This window comes from Mchenga conophoros, linkage group LG5 (assembly GCF_057382185.1).
Source record: "Mchenga conophoros isolate Kocher_MC1m ecotype Shallow Benthic linkage group LG5, M_conophoros_male_GT1.1, whole genome shotgun sequence".
Taxonomy (NCBI): domain Eukaryota; kingdom Metazoa; phylum Chordata; class Actinopteri; order Cichliformes; family Cichlidae; genus Mchenga; species Mchenga conophoros.
The window spans coordinates 8,884,246-8,897,824 of record NC_140530.1 but is presented as its reverse complement, the minus strand read 5'-3'; the positions used below and the strand labels follow the sequence as shown (position 1 = coordinate 8,897,824).

At 42.2% G+C, this 13,579-nt stretch overlaps 1 protein-coding gene across 6 annotated transcripts in view; it reads right to left on the bottom strand.

Annotated features, from left to right (window-relative positions):
* The window catches only part of shq1 (SHQ1, H/ACA ribonucleoprotein assembly factor), a 48,696-nt gene that overhangs the window by 33,876 nt on the left and 1,241 nt on the right, over nt 1-13,579 (bottom strand). For 2 of the 6 annotated variants that reach the window (XM_085273045.1, XM_085273048.1), the window contains exons 1-7: nt 13,476-13,544; nt 12,408-12,574; nt 12,209-12,273; nt 6,101-6,229; nt 5,824-5,984; nt 5,637-5,749; nt 5,451-5,548 (exon numbers count right to left, since the gene is read on the bottom strand). In XM_085273045.1, coding sequence (XP_085129171.1) covers nt 5,451-5,548; nt 5,637-5,749; nt 5,824-5,984; nt 6,101-6,229; nt 12,209-12,273; nt 12,408-12,550 — 709 coding nt within the window. In that variant the 5' untranslated portion in view covers nt 12,551-12,574; nt 13,476-13,544. Of the gene's footprint in view, nt 1-5,450; nt 5,549-5,636; nt 5,750-5,823; nt 5,985-6,100; nt 6,230-12,208; nt 12,274-12,407; nt 12,584-13,475; nt 13,545-13,579 lie in introns of those variants that run through there. The other 4 variants (XM_085273049.1, XM_085273046.1, XM_085273047.1 and 1 more) reach the window with 3 other exon arrangements.

The window sequence follows — 13,579 nt, the reverse complement described above, 5'->3', positions numbered from 1 at the left end:
AAGAAAAGTCATAGTCTTCCTACCGCAAACTGATATACAGTTATGTCTCGTTGCATAAACGCTGTGCGCACAATTATAAGGCAAGTAAGCATTTTGACTATATCATCAGTTTCAATGTGTAGCTTCCAAATCCTAACAATATAAACAGCAGTGGCTCGTGGTGTGAATTGGTCAGCTCTAGTTCATGTCCAAGACTGAAACCTTCCCACCACTGACCAAGTTAAGTTAAAATATCAAGACTGCGCCAAGAAATATCTGAAGACAGATTTTTGTAAAGGGTTTTATGGACTGAAGAAATGAGAATCATTCTTGAAAGGCCAGATCAGTATCAGTAACAGGCACAGAGCTCCGCCAGATGCCAGCAAGGTGGAGGTAGGGTACTGGTACATCTTGGTGTCATTAAAATCGACCTTTTGGATTAAAGATTGCCTCAAAATCAGCTCACAAACTACTGCCAGTTTTTAGAAGACACCGTCTTCAAGCAGGTGCAGGAAAAGATCTGAATCTGTCAAGAAGAGAGTGGTTTTTATGGAGGACAATGCTCCATCGCAAAAAGATGAAAGAATAATGACACAGTCCCCTGCCTCACCTCACCTAAAATCCTATCGAGAACTGACAGGCTTTATGAATGGAAGGCTGATGACTGGAAAAAAACAGAAAAAAAAGGGGTGCTATACTGGTCACAGATGTTGTTTTAAATGTTTATTTGTAAATTTAGAGTTTAGAGTCAACGCGGGCGTTCACACCAACCACGTTTTTCACAGTAAAATAACTATTTTACCTCAAGCACATGGCTAGACGCTGCTCCGGGTCGATCTCTTTCTCTCCGAACGCATTTCTCCACTTCCACAAATGTGGTCCCAACTCTACCAGCAAGAGCTCAGACTGACATCCTGAAATATGCACGAAAGCTTCGACTCCTGGATCAAACGGTGAAATTCTCCATGCTGCTGCTTTCTTGCGACAAATAAATGAATCCAGAATCTCCATTTCTTCCTTTTTTCCTTCGGAAACATCAGGACCAGCTCACGATGGCTTGATGTCGACTTCATTTTTTTCTCATGCATTTTCTGAGGATACATTTTTCGCAAAATTGCAATGCTATATGACAATTTCACATCCAACATATCCAAAATCTGATGTCCTTTCTTTGTGGAATGTAGTTGTAAAATGTAATTTAGTTGCACAATAATTCTAAACACCAATAACTGCCCAACATTCACGTACACACAGATATTCTCTACAAAAGCCAAAACTTAAATAATCAGGTTTGACTTTATGTAACGTTTTGGGTTGATCGCGAGCGCTGTAGTTGCTGATAATCAAATTAATCCCCCAAAATATGACATGCCTAATAACTGTGCACAGGTTATACAAGAGAAAAAGAATCTGTCATCTGTGACGGTGTCTTCGGATGAAACCCAGACTGAAGGTTTGCACGCTGTTTTCTCACACACACATTTTGACTGTTGCCCAGTCCATGGCTGTGGCGTGATTGTTGATTAGATTCTGTGTTGAAAAGCAGAAGCAAAATAGGACAAATAGGCCCATATTAAATAAGCTAAATTAGCAGAGCTGATGTTATTAGTACTGTGCGTGTTTCAAAGTGGCTTTGCATTAAGAAAAATTGGAGCTCTGTAACATGAAAATATCTCCAAACCTCAGCTTCCTTTCTCTCTGCAAATTCGCTAACTGTTGTCTTTTGAAAGAGACATCTGCTTAATGGGGATCTGTGGCAAGCCTAATGGGGCGACACAAACAGACTTCAATCCCATTTTAAGCGATCTGCGATCATTCAGTATTGAAAGGCATGCTGAATGTCTGCGGCAACATGCTGTAACTCCAACTCCCCCCACCAAGCAGCTTATTAAACAGCTGAAAGCAATCCCTCTCTCTGCATGAGAAAAAGAGAGTCCCTGCTCCGAGCCCTTGGTGTGCAAGGTGTGTGCTGGCTGGAGCAAATGCACACACACAAACACATTTGATATACACAGACACACACAAACACACACAGACACACACGCACAGGCAGCGCTTCAGAGTGATCTCCTTGGCTGCAGTGGGAACTTGGCTGTGCTGCGAAGGAGATTCCTGCTGCATTACGTCAGGTTTCAGCTCCCTGCAGACACTACCCGAGTCCCTCGTCAGTGTAGCTGCAGAGGGAGAGCTCAGACACAAAGATCTGCGTGCATGTGCGCTTTTAACGTAACCGTACAGGCACCGAGATAAGGGGAGAAGCTATAAATATGAAACACCAAAGTGACTCACTAGCTTAAGTAACAGCTATCTAAGTGAATGCGCATCTGTGTCGCTCAAACACATGCGTGCGTGCAAATGCAAGGATGCGTGAGCACTTGAGGAAAAACAAAGCAGCCTCTCTCTCCTTCAGCACAGACCCAGCAGCTTCATGCTGCTGATATATTTTCTATTAACTCCGCGTACCCGATTTACCCACCGCCACGTTCATTCATCTCCACTACGGAGCCAGTCGATTCTAGTGGGTATTAGCACACAGCCTATGAGGGCCTCTGCTGATTGCAAATTAATTTCTGACCTAAATCCTCCTGTTGGAACGGAAGCCTGGCTCGTCACTGCTCTCTACAGGTCCAGATGGCCGGATGGCATGGAGCAAATATGCCTGGTCAAAATACTGCTGAGGGCTGGAAAATGCTCAGAATCACACAAATGCTAGAGGTCAAAGTTTGACCGTGCATACGAGAGTCGGTTAATTTTGCGCACTCACACTGCGATGATGTCAAAGATCGAATCAAAGGGACATTTAATGATCAGTCTGTTCAGACGTGAGCAGTGTTGCGGCCTAAATCAGCAGAAGACCATCTAAGCTGGTCACAGGTCCGGTTTCTACATCTAGCCATAACAAAGACACAAAGAGTGTCAGGTAGAGAGAGAGGCCAAGCTGTCAGGAGCATTTAAGCTGGACCAGTGCGTTAATACGGGCCTCCAGTGGACAGCTGTGGCCTGTCAGCACGCTGGCCCTGACACTGGAGAGCACAAAGGGGCCGGTTTTCTTGTTTTCTACTTCATTAGCACTTGGGTCCACATCCATCTGTCAGGTGACATATATATATATCAGGCTTAGCAGAAGCGAGGGGGGGGTGTCTAGTAAACCCAGATAGAGGAATTGGAGATCTCCGTTTGAAAAATATGGCAAACAGTTAAAATCATGAGCACGCTTTCAAGATTTGACGGCAAGCTGCTTAAATCTCCTGACTGACGCCATTCTTCACACTCGGCTGAGGCTAATGCTATTCGAGCTGTCAATCAAGCCATTAAGTTTAATTTGGCCCATTTATCTACGCCCAGGCTCCCGACTGAGCCACTCTGTCTTAGAATGCAGAATGAGGAGAGGGAGCCGGCGGAGCTACAGTGAACCGTAATGTTCGTCAGAGGCTAAACTCCAAGATGAGGCTAATGGCTTTTGCCGCGCTGACTGATGGCTGCTCGTCAGCGCTGGTAAAAGCACGGCCGGCAGCACTCCCTCCAGCAACGCTGCTATCTGTTTAATCTAAATCCTCCCTTAAGCGTACAACATCCATTCACTGCACACAGGCTGTAGCTGTGAGCCGCAGTGAAAGGTCTGGAATTAGCAGACTGTTAGTGAGGCTGGATGGCACAATTACACGGTCTCTCAGAGTGCTAGGGTTCACAAGCTATCACTCCCGTGGAAGTGGCTGAACAAAGAGAGGAAACCGGGACCCCTCCGGACAACAAGCAACTCTTCTCAAACCAAATTCATAGACTATTAATGTAAGCAGACGGGAAATGTTTAGAAAGGAGAAAAAAAATGATAGTTTAAATTAGTCAGCAGGCAGCAGACGGACTTTCCCTAATCTCTCCATCCAAGTTCAATCCTTCATAATGACAAGTGTCTTTCCTGTTCAAGTGCCCCGCGGCACTTTTAGCAGGGAGCACAAGCTGAGGTCTGTCCTTCTGTTAGAAGGGCCCGCTGCAGAGACTTGTGCGTCCTTTAGGATTTCATATACTGTCAGTGTCTGACAAGCTCAGCAGTAACACTCTTTTTCGCCCTGATTCAATCCGCAGAAGTACTGGGGAGACGATTTAAAATACAGTGAATGGGAAAATGATCAGTGAGAGGTTAAACTTATATAATAAACAATGCACGATTGCTCTCTTTATTTTTGAAATGTCATGCCACCTCCTGGTAGCATTCAGTAATTACTTTGCTGCTGTTCCAATAGCTTGATGAATGATCCGCATTCAGGTCACAGAATGTGTGTGACATTGTTTTAAGTAATTGGACATAAAGGATGCAGACTGAGGGCGGTAAAGCATGCACTGCATATGTAAAAATGCAGATGTGAGTTGCTCATGATTACCTTGCAAACACATTGCAGCACACTAAACTACTACAAAACATTGGGTATCAGGTCTGAGTGTTTCTAGATCAGTGATGGAAAGTAACTGAAAACATTAACATGATACTTTCAGTACTTATTTAAAATGCACATGCAGGTTCAGTTTTAAAGTACTCAGATTTTACTATGCAGAGTATTTCAGTTTAATGTTTTTTTACCTTTCCACTCTACTACATCTCCTAGAGCAGGGGTCTCACACTGAGATTCAAACCAGTCTGTGACCTTTAGTCAACATACCTATGGTATCAGTTTCAAACTCCTATGTTCCTCGTTCTTGAGTTATCGCATTCACAAACTTATGCGTCCGCCCGCTCTGCAGGGTGATGACAATACCCCATCAGCATCGTATGGCTGAGTGATAGAAACTGTTAAAACTCCACCTCTGTTCCTTGCCTTAAGATATCTCAAGTATTAAATATATAGTTAAACTTCCGTACAGTGACAAAACTGGGACTTTTACTGGTTTATTTTCCAACTTCGTTTCCTTTCACACCATGTAAAAATGAAATTTGTGACTTTGGACCAATCACAGAAAAATGTCCAATGTGGGCCAATCACAACAGATCTGCAGGATTTGTTAGTGGGATTATTGATCCTGATCCAACTAAAAACTCTGGTTTTGTCATATTTTACAATAAATCTAACATTAAAAAGACAAATGTAAACAAATCTGTGTGGCAGGACTTTCTCTACAGTAGACAAAAAACACTGTGTGTCATCCAGCTACAATCCTGAAACGCTGCTGACACATCGTTATGTATCAGTAAGAACATTTTAACATTTTCCATAACAGTATCATGCCATGTTCTCAAGAGCAAGTCATCTTTCTTTAATACTTTTAAGTGCATTTAGTGAGTAATGCACGTGTTCCTTTACTTTAGTTTGATTCAAAGGCAGGAGATTTACTTGCTGACATGAGTACTTTGTCACCCAATGCTTCTTATTACAGCACGTTTATCTTATTAATTTATGTCTCCTTTTTAGAAACAGCCAAAGCAGAGACTTATCTCAACAACAGTAATTAAACAGATTTAGATGATGACATAAACTCACCAGATTCGCCCTCTTGCTCTGAAGAAGGGCTCAGCTTTGTCCACCATGGCCTAAACTTCAGCAGCCCCTTTATCTCACCATCCTCAAACCAATCAGCCCTGCAATTACACGCAGCTATAACTGAGTAAAAACAGAAGAGGATTAAAGATGCTTTACCTGAGAGGTTTTTAGCCTTGTTAAACTTACAGGTAATGGTCAGTAGAGAAGGCTGATGCTTCTGCCTCCAGCCGAGCCTGCCTCCTCTCTGCTGCTGATGTTCCTTCTGGGTTCTTGATGTCGATCACGTCACTGAGCTCTTTCTGAAGAACATTTACAGCACGGGTGAGTTAAAGTCCAAATCTGTAACGCACCTTCATCTATCCATGGATCTTACCTGCAGTCGGGCAAATACTCCACACCTCTGATTGCCAAAGCCGTATTTCTGCAGGGCTCTCAGCTCTTCCTCAGACTTCTCCGTGTAAATCTCCTGCTCAACTTGCCAATCAAAGTCTTCTTCATCTTCGTCTTCATTATCTCCCACCCTTTCACTGCACTCTTTAGAAATGATAAAAAGCCACCACATTGTAGATTGTATGCCATCTTTTCCACCCGTGTGCACAAACTGAACACTGTCTGGACAAGCGAGGTAAGCAAATGAATAAATGACTTACCAGTACTCACTTCTTCCACCAATGGTTTGGCTGAACGGGAGCCCTTTGGGGCGAGGAGACTTGTTAGCATCTGAAGACCTTCGAAGTGCTCTCCCGGTGTCTCCTTAGGGACCCAAAGAGTGAAAAGACCTATAGCAACATAGCACGTGTAAGAGATCACATGTTTAATGTATTGTGTGTGTCTTTGTCATGAAATGTACTTGAAAATGAAGGCGGGAAGCAGCAATAACACCCCCCAGGAGCCAGAGGCAGACAGAAATAGATCTGAGAGGACTGCACCATCCATGATGCAAGAGGACTGGAGACCTAAGACCACACATCTCTGCGATATCTGTGCACCCATCCCACCAGGAGAAGGAGGGAGGACCTAAAAGGGCGCCAAGAGGTGTTAGTCCCAGAGGCAATGTGCAGCCGACTCCATTAGGGGCCTCCCTCCCTGGTGTGAACAGAGATCAGGGTCCAAGGGCTCCAGGTACCCAAGAACCACCCAATACCCAAAACGCAAAGATGCACCTGCACATACATTGACCTCACGACCCTCCTGGCGAGCAGAGACCCCCCCCCCAGCATCTGGCAGAGTGTGTGAAAGGGGTAGGAAATACGTAGCTTGTTTCAGCTGCTTGAACCGCCGCTGTAGGAAAAAGCACCTACTGTGGGGTATGTACTTGTTAGCATGCCTGAAATACTCACTGAGTAGGGCTCCACAGTCGCAGCAAGCAGACTGTTTTTCCCACCCTGCAGTGGAAAGGCAGCCACTGCCCACACAGTCCAATGTCTCCATACTTTAGATCACAAGAAGTACACAACATCTAAACAGCCTCCAGCCAGACACAAAAACTGTTTTCCAACCGACACTACTCCCTACCCAGGCTGAGAGAGACTGTTCTGTACCTTAATTCAATGTTTTTTTAAGATTTTTCAAAACCTGCAGTTTCCTTTGGGGAAAAAAATAAATCATAATAAGGAATGATTAAAATTGTAGCTATGATTAGCTGACCCGCAAAGCTAGATAATTAGCATTCCTCAAATGAGTATTTACTTGCTTTCCTGCATTTCATAACATTTTAGACTGAGTGTGTGCGACTGCTGATGAGCCAAACAAAGCTGCTTTTAGACTTCACACTGCGCTGGGGTAACTTTTAGATGAGAATTTAGATCACAGACATTTTAAAAGAGACACCACAATAAATATCAGAGAAGATCTTAAGTCCTACATAACAACATGACAAATACCTGATACCATACAGCATCAAATCCAACTCAAATCATGGATTACTGAAGTCAATGATTCCATGCATGTTTCTACAACAAACCATTGCTGATCAACCAGGCCATCTGTCCGCACCGTGCCTCATACTCCAGGAGCTGCTTCACAGAACCGCTATTAAAACTAAATAGGCAACACATGATTGATGATTTGAACGGCTTGGCAACGACGCAGAGATAATCTGATGGTTGCCTAAAGACCTCATAAACTTTCAATACACCCAAGCGTTAGGGCTTTGAAGTGCTTTACAATGGGAGATGACTAATTGCTCGAGTTGCAGGCCTTGCAGAATGGAGAGCCCGGAAGAGGGATCTTAATGATTGCTCATTATAAGTCTAAACAAGGACACTCATTAGCGGAGCTTTATTAGCAGATGTTACAGGCTTATTTGGACGCTGCGTGTTAACTGGAGCCATGCTGACAGACAGGCAACGAGGTGTCAGAGTCCATAAGGCAGATGTCTGCGTAAAGACGGCTTCATTATGACTGATTATGGGCAAGGGAACGTCAAAGACAGACCACAGCGATGGGAAGTAGTCAACATCACACTCATAAGCATTATGATTTGCTCATTAAAGAATTAAAGAAAATCCCACATGAGCTGTCACAGTCAGTGCAACAGAGCTTCCTGCACTCTGTAATCATTATGACATTAAACATGGCTCCAGCATCCATTTAAATGGGATAAAATAACATGACCAGCTAAGGCTAATTTACCATTTATCGAATGACTGAAGCATAAAGGGGAGATGCCCCCGAGGTACAATCGGTGACTGCTACTGGAACTGTGACAGTGCAACATCATCACCAACATCATGTGAAGCAAACACAGCAATAATTTTGTCACAATATGCCATGAAGTCCAAATACAATCAAACATAAACAAAATTGGTTTTCTAAAGTATGAAAAAAATGTTATTTTTGATATCCACTTAACACCCTTCTTCACCCAATCTGGAGTCATTAAAAGGAGATGCAGAGAGGAGAAGGTCAGAGCCTATCCCAGCTGTCACAGCACAAGATGTGAGGTCTGTCTGCTCAGTCATCACAAGGCTAACACAGCGAGGCGGACTCATGGCCACACCTACAGCCACTTTAGACTCACCGACTAAACTAGCATGCATGTCTTTGGGCTGTGGGAGGAAGACTCCACACAGCAAAGTCCCCAGAGAGCCAGCAGGTTTAAAGCAAGAACATTTATACTGTGAATCTCATTTTTTCCACCTAAAAAGATTAACAAGGTAACGTGTGCTGAACACAGAGGTTCGGTTTAAAATCTACAGGAAGTGCCACATTGTCACAGAATCACATGTTCTAAAAGTGATCTAGATCTCAGCTGACAGGAAAAATTGCATATTCATAACGTGTTTAAATGAGGCTTTCTGAGCTCTAATGCATGAAACACCACTGCTCAAGCAATAAAACCAAAACAACATTTTCCTGGGAACATTAAGACAATCACTCCCACGTTTTCCATGTTAAATTAGAACTGTGTCTGTGATTATATGTTGAATCCAGCCTCTTCTTCTGCTCAAATTTCTGAGTTATCCTTAAAAAACAATCACACTAAAGGGGTAAAGCAAATACATGACAGAAGGGTCAAACAATGTGTCAAAACCCCTTAAGTGCGCTCACATTCTGAAGCAGAAACAAAGAAATCACATCCTGAATTAACTACAGACGTCGTGTTACCAACTATGTCTCCAATAAAAAAATCGTAAGACCACTACTTCTGTGTCAAGCTGACCTTGCTGAATGAAAAGCTCCATACTGCCTTATTCTGTCTCCATGTTATCTTTCAGATACATCACACATTTTCTAAAAGTTATCTTTTGTACACGACGTTCTGAATGTATTCTGTGACCATGGCAGACAGATAGCTTGTGTCTACAAATATTCTACGGCTACAATCCCTCTTTGTCAGAAACATGCAGACTGCTGTCATGCTGTCTGTACTTTTGTCTGACCCCTTTGCAAAGGTAAACAAAACTCACACAGACAACCAGGATGTGTGCACCTCAATTTATTTCAGATTTCCACAAGTCTTGATTAGGGTCTAAGGCTCTGTAAGGCCAGTAAATGCAAAGAAAGCATGGCTGTAGTAAACTATGTACATACATAATACAGTCTACAACCTTAGCATTTACCAAAAGTACCACTTGTAAGTTGTGTTCACATAGACACCTCAAACAGACATTTCATAGCATGCTGCTGCCACATTTTTGCTTTGATATTTCATTCCCCATGGTGAATATCTTAAAGGTTCAGTAAGTTTTTCTTGGTTTTTTTTAATACATTGATTCGTGCATTATTACATCTTCCAGCAAACTGATGCCTTTTAATAAACTTAGAAAGAATCCATAAAGCTAACGTGCTGCCCAAACTAGGGCTGGGCCATATTATACCGTTCACGGTAATACCGGTATAATGTTAGGCAACGATAGGGAAATGAAATATCGCGATAGAATGGGAGTAAAACGCGCATGCGCGGTGCCTTTGTTTTCATACGCACATGGCCGATTGTTGAGTGAAACAGATGATCCAGAATTGGTTTGTAAAAATGGTGCAACTTCCGTGATGTGGAACTGGTTTGGTGTTTGTCCGTCAGATACACAACAAAGCACATTTTTTTGCAGAACATGCAAGCGGCCGTTGTTATTGTCATATTTGTCGGACTAAGATGCTCTTAAATCTGGGAGTAATCTGGGTCCTAAACTCCGTATCCTTCAGGTCAAACAACACTGCAGCATCACTTAGAGTTAAAAACTGTCTAAATTCTTTCATCTTTAATAAAACGATCAGCATTGCTGCTTTACCAGGTGTAACTATAAAGTTTAACTTCCAGGCATCCATGAAAACAAAAGTTATTACATTTAACGGAGTTAGAAGTTAGCAGGAAGCTAGCGGAAGTTAGCTCGCTAGTTTCGCTAGTTACCTAAACATGATAAAGCATGTTCTGACTGAGAGATTTCTGAAAAAGTTCAAACGTACAGCTCTGCTATCACTTCCAACATAAATGAAGACAGGAAACTAAACAGCAGTGATGTTTGTAGGGTTACTGAAGTTGGGCTAGCTGGTATATAATGATGTGCTACGTGATCGCTAGCGACACAGCTATGTTAGCATAACATAAACGGTGAAGCTGGAGGACGAACACTAACACTTTTCCACTTATAAAAGTTAACGTGAAGGTTCTTCATGGTTAGAGACAAATGCAATCGCATGGCAGGATGCTGTAAACGGACCAAACTTCAGTCAGGAGAACAACTGAGATAATCCATCCACAATACGAGGTTAGTCATTAATATACTGCAACAACATGGGAATAGAGCAGCTGCCAGAGAATTCAACATTAATGAATCAATGGTACAGAAGTGGAGGAAGCAAGAATAATGAGTTTAATAAAGTTTGATTTATCTGACTGCTTTGTTTCGCTTAATGTGCCTTATAATCCCGTGCACCTTATGGTCCGAAAAATGCGTACTGCACACACTGCAGTTTAATGTTGCAAAGCACCTCTTTTTAACTTCAGTGGATATTATACATGGTTATGCTCAGGATATGTCAGCCCATTTCTACTGGAAATGCCTTTTGGTTAAACTTTCAGCAAGGAATTTGCATTTGCACTGTTAAATTTTTATAAAGCTTTAATGTACATAAAAACCAGCTTCTTGTTTATGTGAAAATAAATGGAAGGTTGTCTTTTTGCACTAGTAATGTTGTGGAGTTGTATTTTGTCTCGCATCAATTATATCGTCGGTTATATCGTTATCGCAAATTTTCAAATATATATCGTGATAAATATTTTTGGCCATATCGCCCTGCTCTAGCCCCAACATCTCGCATACAGTGGGCAGGATGGACACCGCCGTTCCATTTAATCGCATTTTATGTATGTAGCTATACACCGGCCACAATCATAGTATGACTCAGAAGTTATTTGTGATCTTTAAATGAAAAGTATCCATTTCAAGCTATACATGACCATTTAACATCTATCTGTGCATATTTTCATCATCTCTTTCTCATCATGTCTCTCTCATTCATCTCTACCACAGCCTCTTCCTCCTCACCTCAAGCCTCATGTCCTGAACGGAAGTCGGGCTGAAACACATAAAACCGTGCTTATGTATTTCCAATATTACTGCAGTTTTTTTTTTTGTTTTTTTATTGTCAGCAGATAGACGTGCGACCCTCCTGTCTCCAGACAGCTGACAACAAGCCAGCTAAACAACAACAGCTGGTTATGAGCTAACATTATCCCAGCTAAACTTGGAAAGCAGTTAATTGGTCACAAATAAAATCTGCAGCCTGACAAAGCACCCAAACATACAGCCAGGCTCCTACAAAAAGAAAAACAGGGCCATATAACAAGTGAATATGTGCAACGGGACAGTGACAGGTTCTCCCAAGTACTTGAAACACTCTGTGTATCCCTCCACACAGGGACACTGTGTTTCATACCAGAGGTCTTGTGTCTGAATCGTCATTCAGTCTACGAATCCTCCTCGCAGCTCCTATTCAGTTTCTGGATTATTGGAAATTATGGTATAATTCAGTGGTTAATATCAGCAGGTTAGATGTTTGATACTGAAAAGAAATGTTGCATGTTTTTTTTTTAACAAGAAGCTTTTTTTTTTTAAACAATGGAAAAGACAACAGTTGCTTTTTCCCCCTCTTGCCTCATCGAGTGCTGATATTTTATTCATTGCAGAGTGAGAGACATTCACAAGCAGGAACTTTACAAAGGGGGAGGTGGTCCTCTGGTACCCAATTAAAGCAGCTAAAACACCCAAGCAAGCTTTTGATTTGCCTCATACTGTTAATGCCGTGCGACCTACCTTTATCTATGTCGAACTTTGCCTTTTCCCTTCCATCCTCTATAATTCTTCCAGGAAGAGTTAGCCTGAAAATCAAATATTGCGTCCCTTTTAAGTTCAACATTGCGATTAAAAAAACAAACAAACACTCTGAATATTAATTTAGGCGCGGTGTAGGTGGTGCCATTTGAAACAATTAACTGTACATTGCTTAACTCACCTCAGAAAGTAGGGCTTTGCAAAAAACTTTAAATCTGTTCCATCAATGTAAAGGTCAAAGTCTGACGTTCTGGTGTAGGGCACACGGATGCTGAGGATCAGGTGGTCAGGCTCTTGGCTCAGGTCAAACGCAGGCGTTATCATCTTGAATGATGATGTAATACTGCTCTGCAGCATAAATTACAGAAATGACATAAGCGTCAATTTCACTGTATAGGAATGCATGCCCGACCGTGTTAACACGGGGCAGCTGATTATAGCATGCCACCTGGTGGATAACTCTATTAAATGTTGCTGACCACGTGACCAGACCACGTACGTCCCACTGACGGTGAAAACTGTCAACACAGGTCACGTCAAACATAACGGGCAGCTTCTTGTATCTTTAGTAACTTACAAAAGGGGTCTTTATGGTGGCTTAATGCTAGCTTTTAAGTCCTCCTTCATGTTTTCGGTCGCCTAGACGCAGTATCACACCAAACTACGTTAAAGAAATCTGGACATTTAAACTGGTACTGCTTTTTGGCAAACACGTGAGATCTCTACATTTTGCCTTATCATGTTCTTGAAGCTGGAATGAAAAACTTGTCGCCGGTGTGACAGCTGAAATTCATTTCTTAATCATCTGTAAGCAATTCATTAACGTGACATTACCGCAGTCCAAGAGCGAAATTATGAATTGGGTATGTACATACAGTGTATAAACAATAAACATTTTTTTATTCAAAAACTTGTTGTTTATTAGCTTTCTAACTGCCCGAATTTAACCTCACACCATAACAATTACGCGACATTAAGTGGTAGTCAAAGAGGCGAGTGCGGTGTTGATAATCTTTATGCCAAACAATTTTGACAAATTTTTAAACGAAGTTCCGCTCGTGGTTAGCATGCTACTAGCCTGTATAGCAAGCTAACACATGTCTGGGGCTGCTGTAGCACGCAGCAGTACTAGCCGCTACAACACGACTTTTAATCTGCTGTATTTATTGAAAATTGACTTGCAAATACGTTCAAGTAAATCGCTGATACAACGCATGTTGAAAAAAAGTTAACACGCAGCCACACTCACCCCAAATACTGTGACTTATCCCAAAAAGCAGTGCTGGCAGCTCTTTGATGTGGCGTCCATCTTTTACCGTAATACAGAGTTGAAAACGGCAGTTAAAAAGTGCT